The 22,471-nt window shown below is 40.9% G+C and overlaps 1 protein-coding gene across 2 annotated transcripts in view; it reads left to right on the top strand.

The window, feature by feature from the left end:
- Window positions 1-1,342: 1,342 nt before the first annotated feature.
- The window catches only part of CERS6 (ceramide synthase 6), a 114,317-nt gene continuing 93,188 nt past the window's right edge, over window positions 1,343-22,471 (top strand). Inside the window, exon 1 of one of the 2 annotated variants that reach the window (XM_032693628.1) lies at window positions 1,343-1,656. In XM_032693628.1, coding sequence (XP_032549519.1) covers window positions 1,487-1,656 — 170 coding nt within the window. In that variant the 5' untranslated portion in view covers window positions 1,343-1,486. The remainder of the gene's footprint in view (window positions 1,657-22,471) is intronic. The other variant, XM_032693627.1, reaches the window with a different exon arrangement.

Below are 22,471 nucleotides of genomic sequence, written 5' to 3'. Positions count from 1 at the left end.
AATAATACTAATACAGACACTTAGGAAATTGGCTCAGCAATAAAACAGAAACATTCAGCGGCAGGTTTACCCACATGGCTACTCAGCCATCCTGCCAAAGCATTTCCTGAAACTTCCCTGAAATGTCCTAGATGGAAATTATCTCCATATAGAGAAATTGATAGCTTTCTTTAAATCAGTGCGATGTTTTCCATAGCATTATGTTTGAGTTATAATTTTATTCACCACAGAAATGTCAGCACAGACACGAGGAGCCATGCAATTAATTTTTTAGGAAGGGGAAATAGAGCCAGTGGAGCGAAAAGAACAAGTTAGCAGAAAACATAAAAGCGGGATGGTAAAACTGAAATATGCCATATGCAGAAGTCTGTGTCTCTTAGTATTCAATAGCTAGCTGAAGAGAATCATGATACAAGGGAAGGAAACCTAAGCCATCTAAAATAAACTGAGGCAGGGCAGACAAAATAGTGATGTTACTGGAGTGGTATACCTACTACTTGAAGTAATGTTGTGTGTGCTTAGACCACCATGTGTGCAGCCCTGTGGCTATAGCTACACTAAAGTCTGCTAGACACCTTTGCTGTAAAGTATAGTGGAATCAATTATAGTTTTCCTCTTGCAGCATATCTTTAGCGGGACACGGCAGTGAGATAAGGAATCGAAAGTGAAAACCTATGCAAAAAACAAAAAGGTTTTCTTTAGCTAGGAGTGCAAAGCCACAGTCCTAACCTCAGTTTTGTTGCTGATCAGTCGTGCGCTTTCCGACGCTTTTCCATGCCTCATTTACGCCTGTACTCGCGTTCAGGGTGAAGTTGAACGTTTGAGGGTCCTTCCACCCGAGACAGCCCCGCTCCCGGTTAAACGCCTCAGGAGCAGCGCTTCGGGCAGGGGTCACTCGGGGGGACCAGGCTGAGGCAGCCGTCCCCGCTCCGCGTGGCTGTGCAACTCTTCACTGCTGCCACCTGCCAATTCCAATCGGGGGACAGCCTTTCCAGGCTCGCCGGGAGCCCGGCCGGGCGGCGAAGGGAGGGAGGGCCGCGGCGGCCGGGCGGGTGACAGGGCGCGGAGCCGCCAGGCCGGGGGGGCGCCGGGCCGGCTCTGAGGCAGAGGCTGCCCCCGGTGCCGGCAGTCCCGGGCGCGGTGAGTGCCCGCGGGACGGGGTCCCCGCTCGCTCGGGCCGCGTCACTCGTGTTTCCCGGTTCGGTGAGCTCTGCTAGCACGGGAAGGGGGGCGGGGGAAGGCGGCTCCGGGGCAGCCCCACAGCGGCGGGCGCGGGCGGGAGCCAATGGGGGCCGGCGCGGCCGTGTGACAGGCGGGGCGGCTGCTGCCCCCGCCGGGCGGGGAACCGGCACGGCGGCGCTCGGCAGCATCATCCGCGGCTGCGGGGCTGACACACGCCTCCATCCTCCTCTCCCTCGGCAGCCGCTCACACGCGCCTCGCCGCGGGCGGAGCGGAGCGGGGGGTGCCGCGGCAGACAAAGCAAAGATGGCAGGGATCCTCGCCTGGTTCTGGAACGAGCGGTTCTGGCTGCCGCACAACGTCACCTGGGCGGACCTGCAGAGCACGGAGGAAGCCGCCTTCCCGCAGGCGGAGGACCTCTACCTCGCCTTCCCCCTGGCCTTCTGCATCTTCATGATCCGGCTGCTCTTCGAAAGGTAACGCCAAGCCCCCCGCTCCGCCCCGGGCTTGGCTGGGCTGGGCGGGCCCAGGGGCAGCCGGGGACCCGTGTCAGCTCCGTGTCTTTCCCCGGCTTTGCTTCTCTGCTGGCCTTGCCGGGCCCTTACGTTCTCCCTGCCCCCTCGGTCGGTCACGCGGTGGGCCCGATGCGGGAAGGTGGAGAGGCTCGGGAGGCAGCCGGGGCGCCGTTCCCGGTGCCCGGAGCGCGGCCCGGCGCGGGCGCTAGGAGGCGAGGTCTGCCCGGGAATGGGCGCAGCCTTCCCGCCACCTGCGCCGGCCGCGGCGGGCACGGGGAGAGGGGCCCTTCGGCACCTATGCGACCCGCGGGCTGCGGCGGGGTCCTGTCCGACCCCCGTAGGGAAGCCCCGCAAGAAGCCCAGGGGTGACGGGCCGCGGCGGGAAGCGGTACCGGCAGGAGAGTTTGCCCGTGCCCCCGCCGCAGGGCCGCTCTCCAGAGTTAACCGGGGCGAAGCCCGCGCTGTGTCCCCTGCGCGGACAGGGACAACGTGGGCGTGCGGTGGGAAGGGGCAGCTCGTGGGGAGCAGCAGCCCGGGGTAAGGGCTGCAGCGGGGCTGAGCGGAGCTGTGCGTGGCCCTTGCGAGTGGTATCCGTGTGAGCGGTCCTGTGTTGGAACACTCCCGGTGCTGTCAGGATGTGGGAGCTCAGTGATGAGACGCGCCAGACGCTGCTCATCACTGAACCGAACTCACTGTACTCCGAGGTTGCTGAACTCAAAACACACGTTTCACAAACATATAAATACGTATATATGTATATTTAAACACAAGAGGTCAGGCTAATGATCGGTCAGCAGTGACTGTTCATTTTCTGTGAGTGTTTCCGTGCAGGGGCCGCCTGTCACGGGGAGGCAGATGGATCCAAGTGGGTGCTCACTTGCGCACGCTGCTGCGCCGCCTGACAAAGGTGGTGTTCCCTCATCAGCAGAGAACAAAAGAACGATTCCTTATGCAAACACCTACGTGTTTTCAGTGCTGTCTTCTTAGGTATGCTATTAGGATAGTCAAGGAAGATAAAGGAAGACCGGTAGTTACTACATACCAGAGAAGGGCTGTAAAGATGCTTTAAAAATGATAAAATAGCTGATCTGCCAGGTACCACTCCACTAATCCTAAGCATTCCCTCTCCCTGGTTAGAATATGGCACCTGGGATGTTGGTTTGTGAAAAAAACCTGCCTGCTTTCCTAGCTCAGTTGAGAGGACCATATTTGTTTTGAAAAATAAGCTGTCATGGGCTGTTTTTAACTTTTGTGTTGCTTTACAGATTTACCAAAAAAGACAGCAAAAGTTGTCATCTGCCTGAAAATCTGAGGTTATCAAAAGTTGATTGAAACACTTGGGTTAAATACTGTAACAGAGTTACAATTTAAGTACTATGAGTATAATTATGAGTATTATTTAGATAATATAAAACAATTTTTTTTCTTTGCAGTCTGTACAACGTGTACTTTTGAGCACTGAAAGTGGGTGCGTGATGTTGCATCTCTTGTCATCTGAACTGCAATATGTATCACAGCAGGGCTGTGTTTTGATGGAGGAACAGTTAGTCAGCTTAAACTTAGATTCAGATTTCTGCTGGTTTCGATGTGGCTATTGTTAGCATCATAGAAGCTACTCTGATTATTTAGTAGTCTGTATCCACTTGCTTTGGTTATTTTTCTTCATTCATTTAAAGTAATTTTTAATTTTGCAATACCTTATATTTTTAAGTGTTAGTTATACATATAGATGAGAAAATCAGTTTTCAGAATTCTCTTGTATTCATTAGACTAATTTTGAAATTTATATCTAGAAATGCTTTCTGCCAGCCTGATAGTAGGTGAGACCTCCCAAAATGTTTCATTAACAGTTACTTATATATGTAAGTATTTTTGTTTTTAGTTTCAAATCAATTGCAAAACTCTACTGTGAGAGTAGGATCAGGCTGTTTTGTTTGTGATTAATCCACACAAATTGGCATGGTACAATTTTGATTTTTCATGCAGAGCATTTTATTAAAGCAGTCTGAGCAAAAATGACAGGACCTGCTTTTACTGATCAAAGCAGGAGGATTGTACTTGACTTGAATGGGGTAAAGATCAAGCCTTATTATTGCTCATTAGTAATTGATTTTGTCAGATTTCTGTGCTTTGTTCGTTGGGAGCCACAGAAATGCTTCATGCACATCATCAATTAAGGGCTTGCAATTATACAAGATCTGGAAGGGGAAAAGAGAGGAATATCTTTAAAATTGATGATTTTTTCATTCTTCTGTGTATTAAAACAGCTACATTTTTTCCTTTCAAAACTGAGGTTGTAGATGACTGATGTTGAACGTGCTACATCTTGGAACATGCTCTTGCAGATGTGCAAGTTTCAATGGTAGCAGCTAAAGAAAAAATAAAAATAGATTCTGTAACACATTTTAAAAAACCCCACAGGCCTACTTTATATAAGTGCCTGTACAATAATATTTGTAACATCAATGTAACATCTCTATTTTGCTTTGTAAGATATCTAATACAGGTGCTCTTGTAATTCTTTATACTGCTAGGTAAGCAGATACAAGGTGTTAAAAATCTAATTACTTATTTTATAACCATTATTTTCAGACTGCTAGGCTGCTAGGAGCAGTATAGTATACTTCCCATGCTATAAAGGGTGACTAACTTCATGAATGCTCAGAGCAGTAAGAAATATGGTTCAGGGGAATTGGACTTCACATGTCTTTGCTTACAAAGTTCTTGACATGTATGGGGGATTAAACTTCTAATGCTAAGCGTTAAAAGTTGACTTTACATATATATATATTTATATTCTATATACATATATATTTGTGTGTACATATTTGCAGGTGGAATTGAAATGGCAGAGCTTAGAAATTTTGTTCTTTACACATTCACCTATTATTTACAGAGTTAATCCTACTAGGATTTTGTTGTTGTTGTTTTGTTACTGGTTTGGCGAATCAGCTAACTAAGTCAAGAAAATAATCTAGTAAATTTTTAGGTTTTTTTTCTCCTTTCAGTAAGCTTCTTTTTGTTGATTTCCTTGTCCTGCCATCCTTGACCAGCACTCTTGAATGAAAGGATAAAGTAGATTAGAACATTAAGTGTATGCTGAATTGCTTCAGCAAGTGGATCTGATGATGATAAGTGATCTTGGAATAAGTTTTGCTCTGAGGTATAATCTCATAACCATGAGATTTAGTGGATATATCTGCTGAGACCATCATAGTTATGGATGAGGTGCTAAAACTCTTTAACAGCCTTTTCTCCCTTCCTTCTCATTGGTCTCTTTCTTTAACACAAAGTAACTAAGCACAAAGATAGTGTTACCTAGTAATGTGCGAGATGGCGGGAGTTTAGCAAGGCAGTGGTAATGTGGGAACATGTTTCTTGATAGTATGTATCTGTTTTGTGTGTCTTACTGCTTTTTTAAAGGCATGTAAGCAATTAAGGATCCCCCCTGTACTATACAATGCTTTCAGCCATAAGGAGATAATGTAAGTGCTCAATAATAGCAGTCTCTGTCTCCTTGGCTCTTTTCCCGTTCTAGTGCGGGGAAAAACAGATTAAAGCTGAACTGAAACTGGTCTTACTTATAGCAGGGTGTTGTAGTTTTGATTGTCCTGACAAAGATAAAGAAACATCTGTTATTCTGATCAAATAAAATACTTCTTTTTGTTTATGGGATATTGTGGCTCTTCTCCCTCTGCACTAGATCACACTGCTCAGAAGCAGCATCCTTTCCTATACTTCTATGTGTGTCCTCTGTGAAGAATATGGGGTTGCATGAAAACAATATTTGCTCAGGAATAGGTGCATTTGTTGGACACAAAGCAAGAGGGTAACACACTTCTGCTTTAGAGGCTTCTCTCAAGGGAGAAGTTGGCTGAATCCTCCAGAACAATTCTTGACTAAACAGATTTCTGATGTGGTCCAGCCATCTTCTGAGTCAAGTAGTCTGATATTATTGCCTTCTTTACACTTGGCTCATTTATTCAAGTTAGTCGTATCATCTTTGCATTGCATTTGCAGTATAATTTCCCTCACCTTGTAAGCAGCAGTTTGGGCTCAGATCTAATGAGATCACTCCATGAATCAGCAAACTAGGCTTATACTGCTTTTATTGTCCTCTGGCCTGGACGAGGAGCAGTTCTCAGAGGTGATGCTGATATTTTGCAGTTGATGGAATGGCTCATACGGTCAGAGATAGCTTTATTATATATAGCAACACCCTCCAGCTGTGCTGAGTTGAACTGAGCCAGCCACATCATTTACTATCACTCTGATCGAGCTACTCTAGACATTGAGTGTACGGAAATTCATGGCTTTTATATGACGCTTTGCTTTTATAATGATAAATCAGCTCCAAAGGTAACCTCAGCTGACTCTCAGTTAGTATGACACAGTGACATAATGCAATGACCGTGTATGGGCATGGATATGTATTTTTTGCTAACTGTGAAAATTCATTCATGTGACTACATACAGTTTTGCAAGTGTTTCTCATATGTGGTGTATATGTACAAATTTGATTTTTATACTCCCTAAGACGTCTAGTATCTGTGTTTTTTTACAATGAAAAGGAGGCTAGACAGAATACAAATTTTGGAAGAGAGTATATAAACTTGGTGCATTTCCAGCCGCCAAAAACCTCATCTGGGGAGGCTGGATGGGGCAGTGACAGTTATTTCTATCAAAACCTGTTTGTAGGCTGTGATATTTATAGATTTCTTGCCGACTTCCCTGTGTGTTAGTGAAATCTGATCATTCAGGTTGTAATTCACATGTGTAAGTGAATGCATGTGTTTACTGACAATAGCTTTCTCAGTTCTTTCTCTTTTCTTTATATAATTTTTTTTTCATAAAATGACCTGTAAGGTCTTTTCGCTTAATTACTGTTTACTGAATGCTTAATTCTTTTGAAATGGAATAGAATATTGAAATTGCTAACTTCTATGAAAAGACATGGGCAGTGGAAAGAAAATAACTAAAAAAGCCATTTCTTTTAAACTTTAAACCCATTTCTTTTAAAAAGTAATAATAGATCATTAGCAGTAAATAGCTTTTAAATATATATCTTGCTGATTGTATGATCCATTTATCTGTGTTTCTTTAAGTTATTAATTTTCTGTCACTTACATTTTTCTTTATATGAGCAGGTTTTTTTTCCTAGGGTTGCAAGGTTAAGCTTCAGCCACTCACACATGCAGATACCTCACAAGAAAATGACTGTTTTTACCTGGAGAGCTGTTGTCTACCTTGGCCTGTCTGTCTTACCAGCTCAGAAGAGCACAGTGTATGCTCACCCACCTTGATTCTGCCATGGCTGACTGGTACACGTTTCTGCTGTGTAATATAGTCGTGTGTTCAGATGTAAGCTCAGTGTTCCTCTAAAAGAAGGTGGAGTGGATAAAATGCATGCTAGTTGAATGTCCTTCGTAAAGGGCCATTTATAGGTGTGCATTAGTGTCGATCTTAAAATTAGGAGTTAAATGGGAAATACATGCTGATCTCCAATAGAGAATGCCATTAAAACTGATTTCTGAAATATCCAGGTGAAAGAAGTATGACAGCTAAACCACAGCTCTGCTGATGGAAAGGTTTCAGTGACAGGTCACTAGTGGGTACTGGGAGCCTGTTATTGGCATTTTTTCTGAGTGCAGGTTCCAGTTACTGGTAGAAACTCCAACTTGGTTCCTGCTTGGATTCCTGTAACCGTGCAGTTGGATCCAAATTGCCTGTGGCTCTTTCCGTTGCTCCTACTTCTGCCTCTGTCACTGATTTACAGGCATTTGCTAAGGATTTGTTCTTGAAAAAAGAAGAGCTTCTGGTATGCTGCCTTTTTCTACACATCTGCAGACCAGTGTCTTATTAGTCCATACAAACTATTTAGTAAATTAACATTTGGGGTAATCTGTTCCCTTAAATCTATCTCTTCTTCTACCAACAAGGCTGATACCTGAGCTGAACAATGGTTATTTGACCATATTTTTGGGGTTTGGGGTTTTTTTCCTCCCCCGAGTTGTTAAATATTCCATGCCTGCGGTAGTTTGGCAGTTGATCAGCATTTGGTGTTTCTGTGCCTGTCTTGGAGTCTTGACATGAAAGTTAAAATTACAGCATAAAAGCATATTGCTGTTGTAGGTGATGTAAATCTAACATTCAGTAGTATGCTTAAGGCTGTAGTTGGCACCGTATGGACAGTCAGATGTGTATGATTTGTATCAACAGTTCCTTGGAGTTGTTCATCTAACACCTTGATGGCCCTGTGGTCTCCCACAACAGTGACTCCTTTCACTCATTGTGCACATATGGATTTTTGGGGTGCAGCAGGGACAGGCATCCAGATCAAGGGAAAGGAAGGGATATGTGGGTCTCTGATCACTTGAAAGAGTAGGACTCCCTAATGTCTTGCTTTAAGGTGAGCAAAGTTTCTGGCATTCAGATGGGCTGAGAACTTCTGTCCTCTGAGGCAGGGTTTTTAGCACATGGTCTTACAGAAGACTAACACTACACTATGTAGCAAGCACCAGTTTCTGGTGATGCTTTTCTGGTTATTCTGAAGTAGTCAAATTGTGGCCAAGATGGGAGAACTGGAGTATTTAGCACAGTCAGTTATAATCTTAGAGGTGGCTTTCAGTTGGACCTGTAACACAAAGCTGTAACTTCTGTACAAACAGGGACGAGTAAACTGTAATGATATTTTTTTCCTATGTAGTTAATACCTCTCTTAATAGCAAATTCTGCTGTTGGTAAGCTTTCATATTGTTGGACAATTATGATGCCTCACATAACTATTACTGATGTAGCACAATCGAATTTTAACTCTCAAGGTGATTGTACAATTACTAAAAATTATAAAGAAGTGTAACATCCAGTTAGACATGTTGTGTATTTTTTAATATGTAAGATACATATAGACTGGTATATTGGCTATTAACCCAAGTTACCCATTGCAAAGGGAGGAACAAAATGCTAAGGTTTTCCAGACCACCTTGCGTTAATGAAGAATCTTTCAGATTCACTTACCTAAACCTCATTTTACTATTATAAATGATGCACTTTACATTTTGGTCTGAAATTATGAAAAGCCTTCTTTGTGCTCACAGGTCACACTAGGACAGTTAAAGCAATATAGCTAAATCACTTGCATTTTTTTTCTCAGTGAGAGTGAAATAGAAGTTTCCTTTTAGTAATATCTTTGCTGTATTGGTTTCTCCTGTATGGATGGGGACAATAACCTATAGTACTATATTAAAAGAAATAAATCTAGCTGACATAGTTAACACTGGTGCAAAAGCAGAGCTCAGAATATGTTCATTTTCATAAAATTTTATATTCTTGAGATTGTTCGAGTATTTGTGCATGCAGTAGTATTTTTCTATCCTTTGCAAAAGCTAGTTGCTCTATTTTTATCAGTAATGGGATAACATTACAGGTGGTGTAATGTTACAGTACTAGTCACATCTACTCACTACCCATTTGCCATCCTTTAAGATAAACTTAATAATTTTTAGTTCTGCAAGCAGAAGGAGAAAAAAACTGAACAGAAATGATGCTGAAATCCTCACTTCAGTGTTGTGATCTCTTTACTCCCTTTTCACCTTTTCATATAGAACTGACTCAATTCAGTTCTATATGACATTGTATAGATACCTGAACTTTCACTGGGACTATCATTTATCACATCCATGTCACTCTCATCATTTACTGAGAAGAGAGTGGAAGTGGAGACCACTTTGCTACAGTGTTTGGCAGAACTTTAAACTATGGAAACTGCTTTTGTACCAGTACTGTCTGTGTTGACAAATGGTACAAAGTAGCAAAACCGCCTAGGCTAATGAGAGATGCTTTCATGCAGTGGCAGGGAATTGCTTATTTGGAAATAAGAGTGTGTTCTATAGCTCAAACTAAAGAGACATTGCTTACTCAAAAGCTGTTACTGATCAGAGAAGAATGTGAAAAGAAGATCAGAGTAGTACATTGTAATATACCTTGTGCTTGCTTTAGCTTGTGTCTGTTGTGACTGCGTGATGTGTCTGTTGCTGAGAGAAATGCAGTTTGCCCCGTAGCTGGAGGCAGCCTGGTTGGTGTGCTGCTGTTAAGGGAACTGCTCAAACAAGGTATGTTCCTTAACACACACAAAAATTAGCCTTGACGTGGCAACTGCTGGAACTTGGTAGGTGGGCAGCATAATTGTGGAATGCTAGTGTAGACCAGTGGGCACTACAGTGTGACAAAGCAGACAAAATTAAATCTACATGAAATAGAAGAAATTTCGGGGGGGGGGGGTGATGAGCTCCTCTGCACTCCTCAACCAGGAGGAGACCTGTGCAGCTGGGGCAATGAAGGGCTTCAGCCTGTCAGCCACATCAGGGCTCTGGCTTTCCTGAGCTCTGCTGTAACAGATGAGACCAGTGCATCATCAAGACCAGAATCCCCCTTGCAACTGGTGAGACCACTGGCTTCAGTTGAAAACAAAGTTCTGGGTAATGAGTGGATCATGAATGAGTATGTACCTGTTGACAAGCTTTTCTGCAGTTGTCCGTTAGATTTTCTCTAACTTCCCGCTGTTCAATACTTGTGGTTGTCCAAAGCATGCTGCCAGATGAGATGATCAGGTCCAGTGGGGTATAATTTGTTCCTGTTATGGGCATCATGTTGGAAAGAAGCTGTTGAGAAAAGAAAAACAAGTGATTAGACCACAAGCAGAAACATGTTGTGTATCTATTGATGCAATAATTGGGTGGCAATTGAGTGGTTGATTCTTATCTGTCAACTTTTCCCACACTGTAGTATGAGAGAAGGGAGAGAACTGATATGATAAGAGAGTAGCCTGAAAATACGAACAATTTTCCAGCACCAAACATTTCCCAGGATTACAACACTTGTCCTAAATTAACTTTGCAGTGATTGAGTTGATGTGATGATGACAAATTGAATTGTAGATGGAGTCCTGGGAGTGCTGGTGGACAAAAAGACTCTTCTCAGTGATATACAGTGAAAGGACAGGGGGCAACAAGCAATTGATACACTGAAAATTCTGTTTAAACATAATGAATGTCTTCTTGGGATGGTGGTGGAACACTGTGACAGGTTACCCAGAGAGTAAGTGGAGTGTCCTGTTGTGGACGTATTCAAAGAAACAACTGGGCACAGTCCTGCTGTATGTCCATCCAGTGGACTCGTTGATCTCCAGAGGTCTCTTCTAACCTCAGTGATTGTGTGAAATCATAAACCTGGCTAAATGGCATCTTTTCACAATGCAGGACTCCAGGGGCTCCTGAGATTTATGTCTGTATGGAGTGTGTAAACAATTTGGAAAACTGAATAGGAGATGATTAAGTTGAAGTTCACTGTAAGCCTGCAGACAAAAATTAGGGCAGAACACATAGCACTTGATTGAAGGGACATCTGGATTTTCCATTTGCTGTAGGATGGGGTCTTTTGATTTTGTTGTAGTCTGGCATGTGAGCAGACTAAATCAACAAATAGATGTGGACCTTCTCTACCTAAGACAGGAATTACCTTATGGGTACCCAGAATGAAGTTTGAGTTGCTGTGGTATAAACACATTATGTTCCCTTCTAGGATCAATGCTTTGAGTCTCCTACAGCATTAAATTTGATTATAACAGGCCATTTTGAGGATGATTTTAGTTTTGTTCCCCTTAAGTTGATTCTTCTCAACACTACAATATCTTCAAGACAATTTTGGTTTTGAAAAAAATTCACAGAAAGAGGTGCTTCAAAGGTAGGGAACAATCATCAAATGTCTTACTGGAAAAGCTTTTATTCCCTTTGTGTTCAAGATAATAAAAGTAAATCAGTCTTAGAGAAAAAAAGAGAGAAGCCAGTCTTTAGTTTCACATTCACTAATTGTTTATATAGATTGTTTATATAATATGTAGTGGAAAATATATAGATATGTACATGTATGTGACACAGAGCAATTTATATACCACAATGGCATCATATCACTTTGATGTAATACTTTTTTTCTGTTTAAAAAAATAATTAAATTTAAAAAAAGAATCTTAAAGAGTAGCTGTAAAATACGGACTGCTCTAGAAAATGAGGTATTTAAAAATGTCAGTTGCTGGGGTGATAACGAAACAGTTTGATATTTGACACAAGAAACACAACCTGTATCCTCACTAGAGGAACTTTCGTATGTGCTAATCTGGAATTGTTATTTTCTAGAGCATTTATAGGAAACATGAAAAATACTTGGTTTTCTTCCAGTTTGGAATGAAATGGAAATTTTGAAATGTCAAAATTTCATCAGGCACAGATGTCCTGACTTTCAGCCAACACTGATAAATGGGTTTGGTTACAAGACAACGATGTAGAGATAAAAATGAGATCTCTATAGCATTGCCAGCCTCCAGAAGCATATATTCTTCACCAGTTAACCAGTTTGTATATCTACATGCATGATGCACAGAAAGTTTCCTTGTGGGGTTTTTTATTTGTGTTTTTTTGAAGAAAAGAAGATATCTCTTACCAGGTTGACTTTCTTGAAAATAGGCTAATGGTTTGTAAGAATCTTGACAAGAGCCTGGCACTTACCTTCAGTTGTCAAGATGAAAAGTGCACTAGCAGAAATAGAAGAACACCATTTTGTCTTGCTTACTCTGCTATTGAGAGCTGACCCCAAGGTTTGAAGAGCAGGTAGCACTTTGTATCCATCACACAAGCATTACTTGTGTTTTGTCTTGTTTCCTGGTGGGAATAATTCAGGCACAACAGTGGAGTGGCTTAGAGCTTTAAATAATAATAAAAAATCTCTTAAGAAAGTTGCCTCAAAGAATAGAAAACTACAAAGTTACCTTGATGCATCTGCTTTGACACTTATTTTAAGGCTTCTCAAGGGTTTCAAGCTGATCCTAATTTTATCAAGAATTTTTCTCTGTTTGGTGGAAAAAGAATGTGTTGGTCTTCCTAATCTCGCTACCCTCAAAGTGTTTATCAGGAAAAAAATCATAACTTCTTTCATATTTTCTTTCTAAAAAATCCTGTATCTATACCAGGAAATATTAAAAAAAAATTGGTTTGTAAATTACCCAAATGCACTGACTAAGAAAATAACATCTGCTAAATAATTTGCCATCTTCTCCTAGCTCTTAGACTAGAGCACAGCATATTAAGAAAGTATGTACAGAGAAGGGGAGAGCTATCAAAGCAAGGATGTTGCCAGCTATGTGGTCCATAAAGTAATTCCTTGATTTCAGACCTCCATATCCAGCGTTTTGTGTACAGTCTCCAAAGGACCTTTGCTTCCCTTGAATACCTGTGGCTGACTTAAGACCACAATAAGAAGGTGTTATTATGGATTCTGTTTGACCTTATTTTTGTTTGTTTATGGTGGTGTCCCTCTGTATGGGGGAAGGCTTTTTGGAATGAAGAGCCAAGGCAGGTAGTTTACAGCATCTTACCTTTTCTTCTTGTTCATGTGCAATTTCAAATTAAATTACAAATAAAAAGCTAGATTAGTTCATCTTCATATATAAAAACAGTCTTTGGAATCCAGTTATTACCACTTGCATCTGGTCTTCTCTTTCAGACTTGTACTAACTTCACCTGGGGCTCCTGTGAATCTCTTTCAGAGCTTTAGGCCTGCCTGCTGCACGTGGACTGGTAAATCCTAAGTCATACATGAAAAAATAGTGGTCAGGGATTTTCATCCTCCCTGCCCAGTGACTTCATAGAGTTTCCTATGAAACATCCTGGACTTCATGCATCAGATTGATTGTCTCTCTTCCAACATTAGCATTTGTTTTCCTAGATAAATTTTAATGTAAAAAAGTGCATTAATTTTGTGAAACTGTACTACATACGTAGAGAGAGTTTTGTCACACAGTCTTATTGGATTGTTTGCAAACAGTAAGTTCTACTGGTGCTGTTGAGGGTGGTCAAAGTGATTTATACCTGTTGAAACTCTATATTAGTCTTGAATATAATTTATTTCCTCACAAAGGTTCTGAGTCTGATCTGCCAATATAAATTAGAAATCAGCTTTTGCTGAGTTCTGGTGTTTTATCAGCATGTAACCTGTGTGAAAGATCGAAAGTTATATGACATTATGTATGGTCATGTGTAGCCATTGAATTTTAGTAATTTAGTAATTAAGAAGCAGAAGCCGTTCTATCTGTATAGCTAGGTTGAAATCAAGAAGAGATGTAGATAGATATATATACCTATATATAGGTATATATATATCTATATCTATATATATATATATATATATAGGGATATATATATCTATATATATAGATATATATATACCCCTAATTTTTTTTTGTTCCATTTTTCTCTCCTTGTCTAAGTGCCACATTTACTGCTTCCTCCATTTTTTCAGGACTAATAGTATGTGTGCAACCATTGAGTATTGTTCTGTTAGAAAATCTCAAACATAGAAGGTTAGTTCACACTCGATGTTAACTAGAAAGACTTGTGCTGTTTTCACAGAGTAAGACATGGGCCCTTGCTCCTGCATGTGCAAGGTGATCGATCAATCAAAGGCATCACATGCTGGCCTTGTACTCCTTCCCTCAGTCCCTTTGACAAGAGCATCTCTAATACTGACTAAAGACATCAGGTCTGCTGCTCAATGGCAGCCTGCTGGTCAGCACCCTTGGACAGCTTTCTTGTGTCCTGCCTCAGTTCTGCTCTTGCACAAAGCTACTTTATGGTGGAAGTCTGATACATCTGTGCAGTGGTTGTAGTTCCTCTTAACATGTGCAAGGTGGCCTGGAAGTAGTATTCTGATGTTGCCCTAGCAGACATGCTGCTGCAACTGCATTACTGTCAGTCCATGTGGCAAGTAGCTTAATGTGAACCCAGGTGTTCTGTGTAAACTATAGTCACTGCCAGAGTAACAATATACGCCTCTATTACGAGCTCTGAATACAAACAAACAGAAAAAGTGTCCTCCTTAATGATGATGTTTGTTCCACATGTAATGAGTTTGTGATTTAGAGAGTACAACAGGGTGTGTGTACATGTGGATATTAAAATGGATTATAATGATGGCCTCTAAGACTGTCTCAACAAGTCTCCCACTCTGCTTCACAACAGGGTGCTCTTTTTTCCTGTGCCTGGTAGTGCTGCAGGTATTTGTTTGTACTGAACGACAGAAAGAGGCCTCTGAATGAGTGCACTTGCATAATGAAAAGCATACTGGATCTACCCTGTGTTTTCTTACAATTTCCTTTCACCAAGCTCTCTTCAAGTGAGGGCTTGGCAAATGTCCCCTCTCAGCTTTGCCTGCAGAAGAGCAGTTATCCACCAGAAAACTTAGTCACAGGGAGTGGACTTTGCATTCTCCCATGCTTCCACAATTCCAGCCCATGGGACAATAACTGAAAGTATACTGGTCTGGTTTTGCTGTTGACACTGAAAGAGTGAGGCTCCTGACCTCGGAGGTCTAACTTAGAGTATTACAGTCAAGCAGAGGACTAAAAATTGATGTGCTTGTGTTCTCTGCTGGTGATTTTGAGTGACTTACTATGGGGCCTGGGATCCTTTTTTGTAATATGAGCGTAACTAGGGTAACTGCTTATTGCTTCTAAAAGGTTTTCACATAGTTTAATGAGAACTATCACAAATAGCAGGAAGTTTTCAGAACTTAATGCAGCTGATCTGCTGAACTCCTAAGCCCCCTTCCCCTTGAACCATTTACAGTCTTAAAGGTGCAGTTGCTTTTGTTCTAGGATAATTCCAGAATGTGTCTAGGGTATATGAGGATAGGCCAGAAGAAGAAAGATGAAAAATTTCACCTTCACACTTGAGTTTTATGGGATACTTTCTCCCCATCTCTTAAATAAGACATCCCAGTGACTGATAGTTGCCATCAACTGTATGAAGCATTCACTTCTAAAGGAGCACCATGAATGAGTCCCATTCCTGCTCTGACAAGGATAGACCTGGAAGAAGATGCAGAACTTGTGGGAATCCTTATCAGAAATCTGTTTTGGAGAACCCAGATCTTGAAAAAAAGCCACTTTCTTTAGCAGCCACTGGAGCGTTCACTTTTTTTACTTTTTAACACCTTGAATATTGTCTTGACTGGAAATTTTTCAGCATATTACTTAAAAGATACAAAAGAAACTCGTCATGGTAGCAATATGCAAGCTGTCAGAATATCTTAATTTTAATGGTGTCATCTTGCTTTGCCATCCATTTACAGTGTGCCTAGAAGAGTTATACACAGTTGGGATTTTTTACTTCCTCATTTCATACCTCTAAAATTGTATTGAAAGCATAATAATAATGACAATAACAACAACAATAATAATAGTAGTGGTGATAACAATAATATAATATTTGCCTATTCTAAAGGTGTTTTTTCAGATGCAGGTCTGGAAAGCGGACTTAATGCATATGAATGGTTGAGAAAGGTGTGAGTAATAATATGATGGCTGTGTAGCTGGCTGTGTAAAGATGAAAAACTAGCAGAAGTAAATGCTGACACTTTTCTACATAAGTGTGGTATAATACTTGGCATGAAGATCTGTGAGTAGAGGAGTGTTGCTGTGTGTGGCAGTGCTCTATATCAAATGGATGTGACCTTTTTATTTGGCTAAAAAGAAATAAATTTTGGAATGCCTTAAAAATTTTTGTTTTAATAATGCTTTTGGACACCTGAATGGTATTTAGGACACAGTATAAAATGTATTTACAAAGTTATTCTCCTGTAATTGGTGTAATTTTAATAATGGACTTCATACTCTTTGGTTTTATTTATGACAATAGTACTCTAATGGAGTGTGCTTCATCTGTGTTTATAGTTTTAGGTTTAGATCTTAGTCCTGCAGCTGGATTATTTATGGTATAAATGAAATAGTGATAAAACATAACCTCTTTTGGTCCTACTGCAGAACAGGCTGAGTGATTTTGCCGTTCCAAGGCCTCTTAACAGTGTTAAAATAATGAGTAATAAAAACAGAAGTTGGAATACTTCTGTACCATCAATAAATATTTGCATGTCAGATGACAGATCATGACAAGTCAACCCCCTCATGTGTGTGAGTAATGTAGATAATTTTTGTGGAGATGCAGTGCAGCAACCACGTGACTTGTGGTGTGACAATCTGCTGCTCTTCAATATCTCGACACTTCTGTTGCTTTCTTGGAATTTAAAGTTTAGGGAATTAATTACTCCTGAAATTCTTCCTGTACTTGCTAGGTAAAAATCGTTAATGGAGAGGTTGAGGACTAGGGGTGGGAATGGGGCAGAGAAGTAGAATAGGAAGGAGCACACAGGTGTCTTCTGGACCGTGGGAGAGGGGAGTGACTCTACAGATACAGTGTGTGTGGGGAAAACATGACCATGACGTAAGTGCGTGGAGCTGGGAGGAATGTGGTGTCACCAGGCATGCCCATTTGTTTGTGATCACCACAAACAATGTGCATTTGCAACTATTCTCTTCAGATACACTTCTAAATTCAAAGGTATACTTTGTATCCTTTGTATCCTAGGAAAGGAAGAGGCTTGATTTATGTATGCTTTGTCTTCCTCAACTTGTGCATGGGACAAATCTGAAAGTTTTTAAGAAGAATTAAAATTTTACTTTTTTTTTTTTCTATTTTTAACTAAGCAGTAGGAAGCCATAGTGTTTGTATCATTGCAATCCTGTCCCCATGGAAGGGTGTAGCATGTCCAGCCACCACCCCCACCTTCTTGCAGAATCTTTAATGAAGACAAATGGCAAATAAGAGATAAAAAAGATACCAGCTGGCTAATGTGACCCAAAATGGTTATGGACTGGTATCTGTTTATTTCTACTGATGACATCTAGAAATCTGTCATTAGGGATCTACAACACCTTTGCTCATCTTTGTAAGTTAAATCAATAATAACCTTCCAGCTTTGGTTGGAAAATGTAGGTACTGCTACTTCTGGCAGATCTTTGTGACAGATTGGATCCTTGTCATTCACTAGAGCTCTGGGTGGCCAGTGAGACCAGAAACTGGTCTGAAAGAAAACCAAAAGGAAATACAGGAGTTTTTAGGGTAGGTGGTTTCCATCTGTAGAAGTTACAAATAGCATTAAAATAAGCCAATTTCTGATTGCTGAGCTGAGAGCTCCAGGAACAGAGGAATTGCAGCTGAGGCGACAAACCTAATATAGTCAGGAAGAATGGGAGATCTTGAGGATGAAGCAACTAGGTGAAATTTGAGTCCAAGGAGCCTTTTGTGGGGAAGTAAGAGAAATACTGTTACATGCAAAGAGTTCTCTAAAGTGGACTTTTTTTTGCCCATTGCAACTGCCTGACAAACTCTGCTGTTGGCAAACCAAGACAGATGAAAGAATTCTTGATTTTAAGATAGAGAACATTTTCAATCAGCTAGGTAAGGCATCCTTCATATCCTTAGGCCATCACAGTGCAAAGGTACTTCTTAAATCATCTAGGGATACTTAATGTGTTACTGTGATGACTTGATTAGCACTAAAGATTTCTTTTATGACATTAAGAATAATGCCAAATAATTGTTCTTGCTTTATGCTGTACTGTAAGGGCAGGGAGGAATGTGTTTCTAAGTGTGAGAGAAAAGTGATAATGTTCTCTAGTAACCCAGAACAGTTATGATCGCCTGGATCATCTAGAAGAACAAGATGTTTTCGGCAATTAATTTATAGACTTAGCAGATGTTCATTATGGCAAGGACCCAATAAAGGACGAGAGCTGTTCTCTGAAAGACTCGTAGATGTTTCCTCGATAGCTGAGGCTTAGGAAAAAAATCCACAAACTTTTATTTCCTTTTTGAGAAACACTTGTTTCATAAGGGAGATCTGTTAAGTTTGCGTTTGTGACTGTCAGTCATAAAATACGTTAATGATCTTACAGAAGGAATTTAAATAATTGAAAAAATTCACTTTCTTTACTCCATACAGTTTGAATGTTCCTGAGAGCTTTTGCTAAATTTTATAAGACATTAGTTTGAGTATCTTTTTAAATAAGTGAAGGAAAAAGTAATTTCCAGCTTGATTTTTGAGTACATGTAATTTCAGCTGGCATTTTAGAAGTAAAAATAAACTTTGTTTCGTATAGAAAAATAAAGGAAATATCATTTAGGAAAAAACAGATGTACTATCTTACCACTGTTAAAAGGAATTATAAAAAGAGTTTCACATTTTTCTAAAAGCAAAAGGTCTTTATTAGACCATCATGCATGAGCACAGCTCAAGAAGAAATATTGAGCACTAAGGTACAGGCTTCAAAACCGAGTGAGTTGAAGTATGATGGATGTTGCTACCTGACGATGTAGTGGTTCCGGGATGTTTTTAGTCTGGCAATTTTCTCACAAATGCTTGGTTTTCCTTCTTTTGTTGTCAGCTCCTCATATCTACCTCAAGAATCTCATCAGTGCGGTTTCTTTGCTTACCTTCTGATCCAGTAGACATTCAGCAGAGTGTTCAAATTCCAAATGTCTTCCTGGGTTCAGGTCCAAGATGCCTCCCCTCTCTAAATGTGTCACTGTCAAAAAGCCTAATAAAACAAATATAAACCAATGAGCCAAAAAGAAAACCCAAACATTTTCCTCAGGAATTCCTTAGCTGTTTATCTAAGGTACTGAGGCTATAATTGTTTATGACTTTCTGAGTTAAGGGTGAAAAATTATTCAAGGCAATGAAAGTTCAACTGTAACCGCCATAGATAAGATACAGCTCAGAAACAAAGGCCAGATGGGATTTAGATGAGTTATGTGTAGCATAGCCTTGGCTTCAAAGGAATTCAGCCAAAGGCAGGAAGGGTAAAAGTAAAGAAACATCAAAGACAAAGGCTCCCTGTGCACACTCTTGAATTTAGGATGCATTCTGTGTAGTCTGCTGCTCAGCTGTATGCTGTGCTCCAAATGGCTTTTCTGGGTGGTCTGTAGCAGTCCTGGGTTTACTGGTGAGACAAAAAGGCTTTAGTAGCATAAGAGAAACTCTGCTTAGCACCTGTGTGGAAAGACAAATTATGACAATTTCCATTAATTTGATTAAATGGCTCAAGACTGGTTGTGAATTTTGCCAGCCAGATCTGCAAGTGTCACATTCCACAATGGTCTTTATTTTCCATCAAACCAAATGAATGACGCACTTCTCTCTAACAGCAGCACCCTCCCCTCTGCTCTCCCACCACTGAGGTTCCTTGGCTGCTCGTAAGCAGAGTGTCCCAGTCCTCGTGGGGAAGGCAGCAACACCAGCAGTGTCCAAGGCCGCTGTCACACATCGTTAGAGGAAGCACTTGGCAGCAAGAATTGGAACTGGTTCCCCCACAGCCTGTGTGGCAGACCAGTGTTCCCCCAGCCGTCAGCTGTCAGCATGTGGCACTTAACCGTATGAGGTTGTGGTATGTGACTTGCCAAACCAGTTAGGTTGGCCATCACTGCACTAAGTCAGAAAGTTGATTCTTTGCCTTCTTGCAGTAACTTGTCAGGCAGCATATTGCATGTGGAAATAGGATTCAAGGGTGATTTTAGTATTTGGCTGATACAGAATGGCATGTCCTTTTTTTATTTGTTTTAATGATGAAATAGAGTGCCTTCTGTCTCTGTGACAGAAAGAGAGGAATGAATAAAAATGAGTAAGTTGAAATTGGACTGACTCGGTTCCTAGATTTTGTGAAGATTTAAAAACTTTGTAATGCCTTTGTGACAGTGAATATATGACTTGCAGTGTGTGAGTCCTTTTTTTCCTGAAAGAGAATAGTTTAAACATACAGAGGGTGGTGTAGATATAAAAGCTAGTATTACAGTTTCTCTTTGGAAATGTAGAGTCAAAATGGAGATATTTATGAGATTTCTAAAACTGTTCACCATGAGGCTGTACAAAATACTCTAGCAAGATGTCATTAAAAGCAGCAGATGCTATCGTGGTTTTGCTGCAAGCACAGCAAAAGTGAAAGCACAGCAATTCCTCTATTTTTACCTCTTGCTAGCCTATCTTTGTCTTGTCCCTCTCCCTCTACTTTTATATTTTGACGTGCATCATTTATTTAGTTGCTAATGGACCTCTGCTCTAGGATTAGGATTTGTGAATTGGAAAGACCATAATAATTTTTCCCCCTTCCATCTGTAGTTGCATAGATGACTCCCCTGCTATGTACCAGACAGAAGTAATTTGAGACCTGCATGACAGGTCTGTAATTGATTCTTGTTAATTGATTCCTTCAATAACTACTGAAAGCTAAAGGGGAGGAGGGCTGCGCAGAAACAGCAGTGAGGTTGACTAGCACAAGATTTGACCTAGTTTTTTCAATCTGCGTGGCTGTGCAGACAGACTCAGTTATAAATCTGCTCTTTTAGAAGAGCTTTTATTTTTTTTTTTTTGCTTTTGTCTCTGTGTGAACAGCTGCATTGGTTTTGAATGTTCAAATTTGGTGTACTAAATGTAAAATTTTGTCATTATTGTATAGTGTCATTGAAATGTGCATGTGTGGTGAGGAAGGAATGGAAGGCACCTACATCTGGTGCATTGCTGTGGGGTTTGCTACTTTCTGCCCTGCCACTCAGTCATTCTCCTTTGTGTCTTACTTGATAGCTGCGTGACATTACATGCTTCGTTTTTTGTCCTGCCTGCAGTATTACCAAGTATGTGAAATACACTCACTCTTTACTTTGTGTAGGAGTTATGGGTACTGCTTTGCATACAAACTGAGGCTGAAAGGCTTTTTTTTTTTAAAGTTTTTGATAACATCTCTAAATTAATCATTTTGCCTTCTTATATCTATTTATAGCAAGTGATCCTGGCCTTTGTTTGGTTTACTTGTTTGTATATTTTTCTTTCCTTAGCAGTGAAGCACCAGGGATTAGTACTAAATACTGTAACAGCATGGGGATTCATGACAGGCTGTCGACCAGGGCTTTGATTCTCCAGATGCTCTGAGTAAACATCACAACAGACATGTGAAGGGGGATATTCAGTTGCTGAAGAGGTTTATGTATAATGAGGTTTATGTATAATGTTTGTCTTAGTTTTGATCACAGAGAGGTCTCCTTCTATAGCCATTCCTTAATTGAACGACATGGGTTCTTTTTACCTGTTCTGCATTGTGCAACAACTAGTTTTGTTCTTGAACCACTTGTATCTGCTACAGCAAAACCATACCCAACTGAAAGCCAGGAAACTGACTTCTGTTGCTGAAGCTGCTCTGAGATACAACTGAACCTGCATCAGGAGATTGCCTAAACCCATCCTTGCTGGTTGGCTTGCCTGGTTTCCTACCCTATCTGGCCTGAGGCTCTCTTTCATTCTGCTATAGGCAGTGGCCCTGGAGTATAGCTTCATGCTGCTTTGCTGTTTCTCACTGTTTGCATGTGATCTCTGCTCTCTTATGGCACTGGTTGTGGCTCCAGTGTTGCTTCTTGCCAGCTGGAGAGGCTCTTGAACAGGGCAAGAGTTCCAGCTCTCGATTGGCAAGGAGGGGACCTCAGTGATGGGGAAAGAGAAAAGCTAAGGTGGTGCTTGGACCAGGGGAGGTTCTGTGGGCTTCTGGGGAACTCCTCAGAGATTTTCTCTCTTCTTAGCTGGCCTGTACATGTCAGTCAACAATATTCCCCTTGGAATTTCCCCCCTTGGAAATGGATGCATGCTGCTGTGACTTTGGTGTAACACCATTTACTAGCCTTCCTTCTTCCACTCCTGTTTGATTTCAAAAGTGCTTCTCTCTGAAGCTGGAAAAATATCCCTGTAGGTAGAAGCTGATCTTGCAGTGGGATAAATTCATCACTGTTTCCTATTCTAAAGTAAAATTTGAGATTATGCCATAGTCCAGGGTATTCTGAAGACTTTTTGC

This window comes from Chiroxiphia lanceolata, chromosome 7 (assembly GCF_009829145.1).
Source record: "Chiroxiphia lanceolata isolate bChiLan1 chromosome 7, bChiLan1.pri, whole genome shotgun sequence".
In the NCBI taxonomy this organism is placed as follows: Eukaryota; Metazoa; Chordata; class Aves; order Passeriformes; family Pipridae; genus Chiroxiphia; species Chiroxiphia lanceolata.
This window is presented reverse-complemented; position numbering and strand designations above follow the sequence as displayed.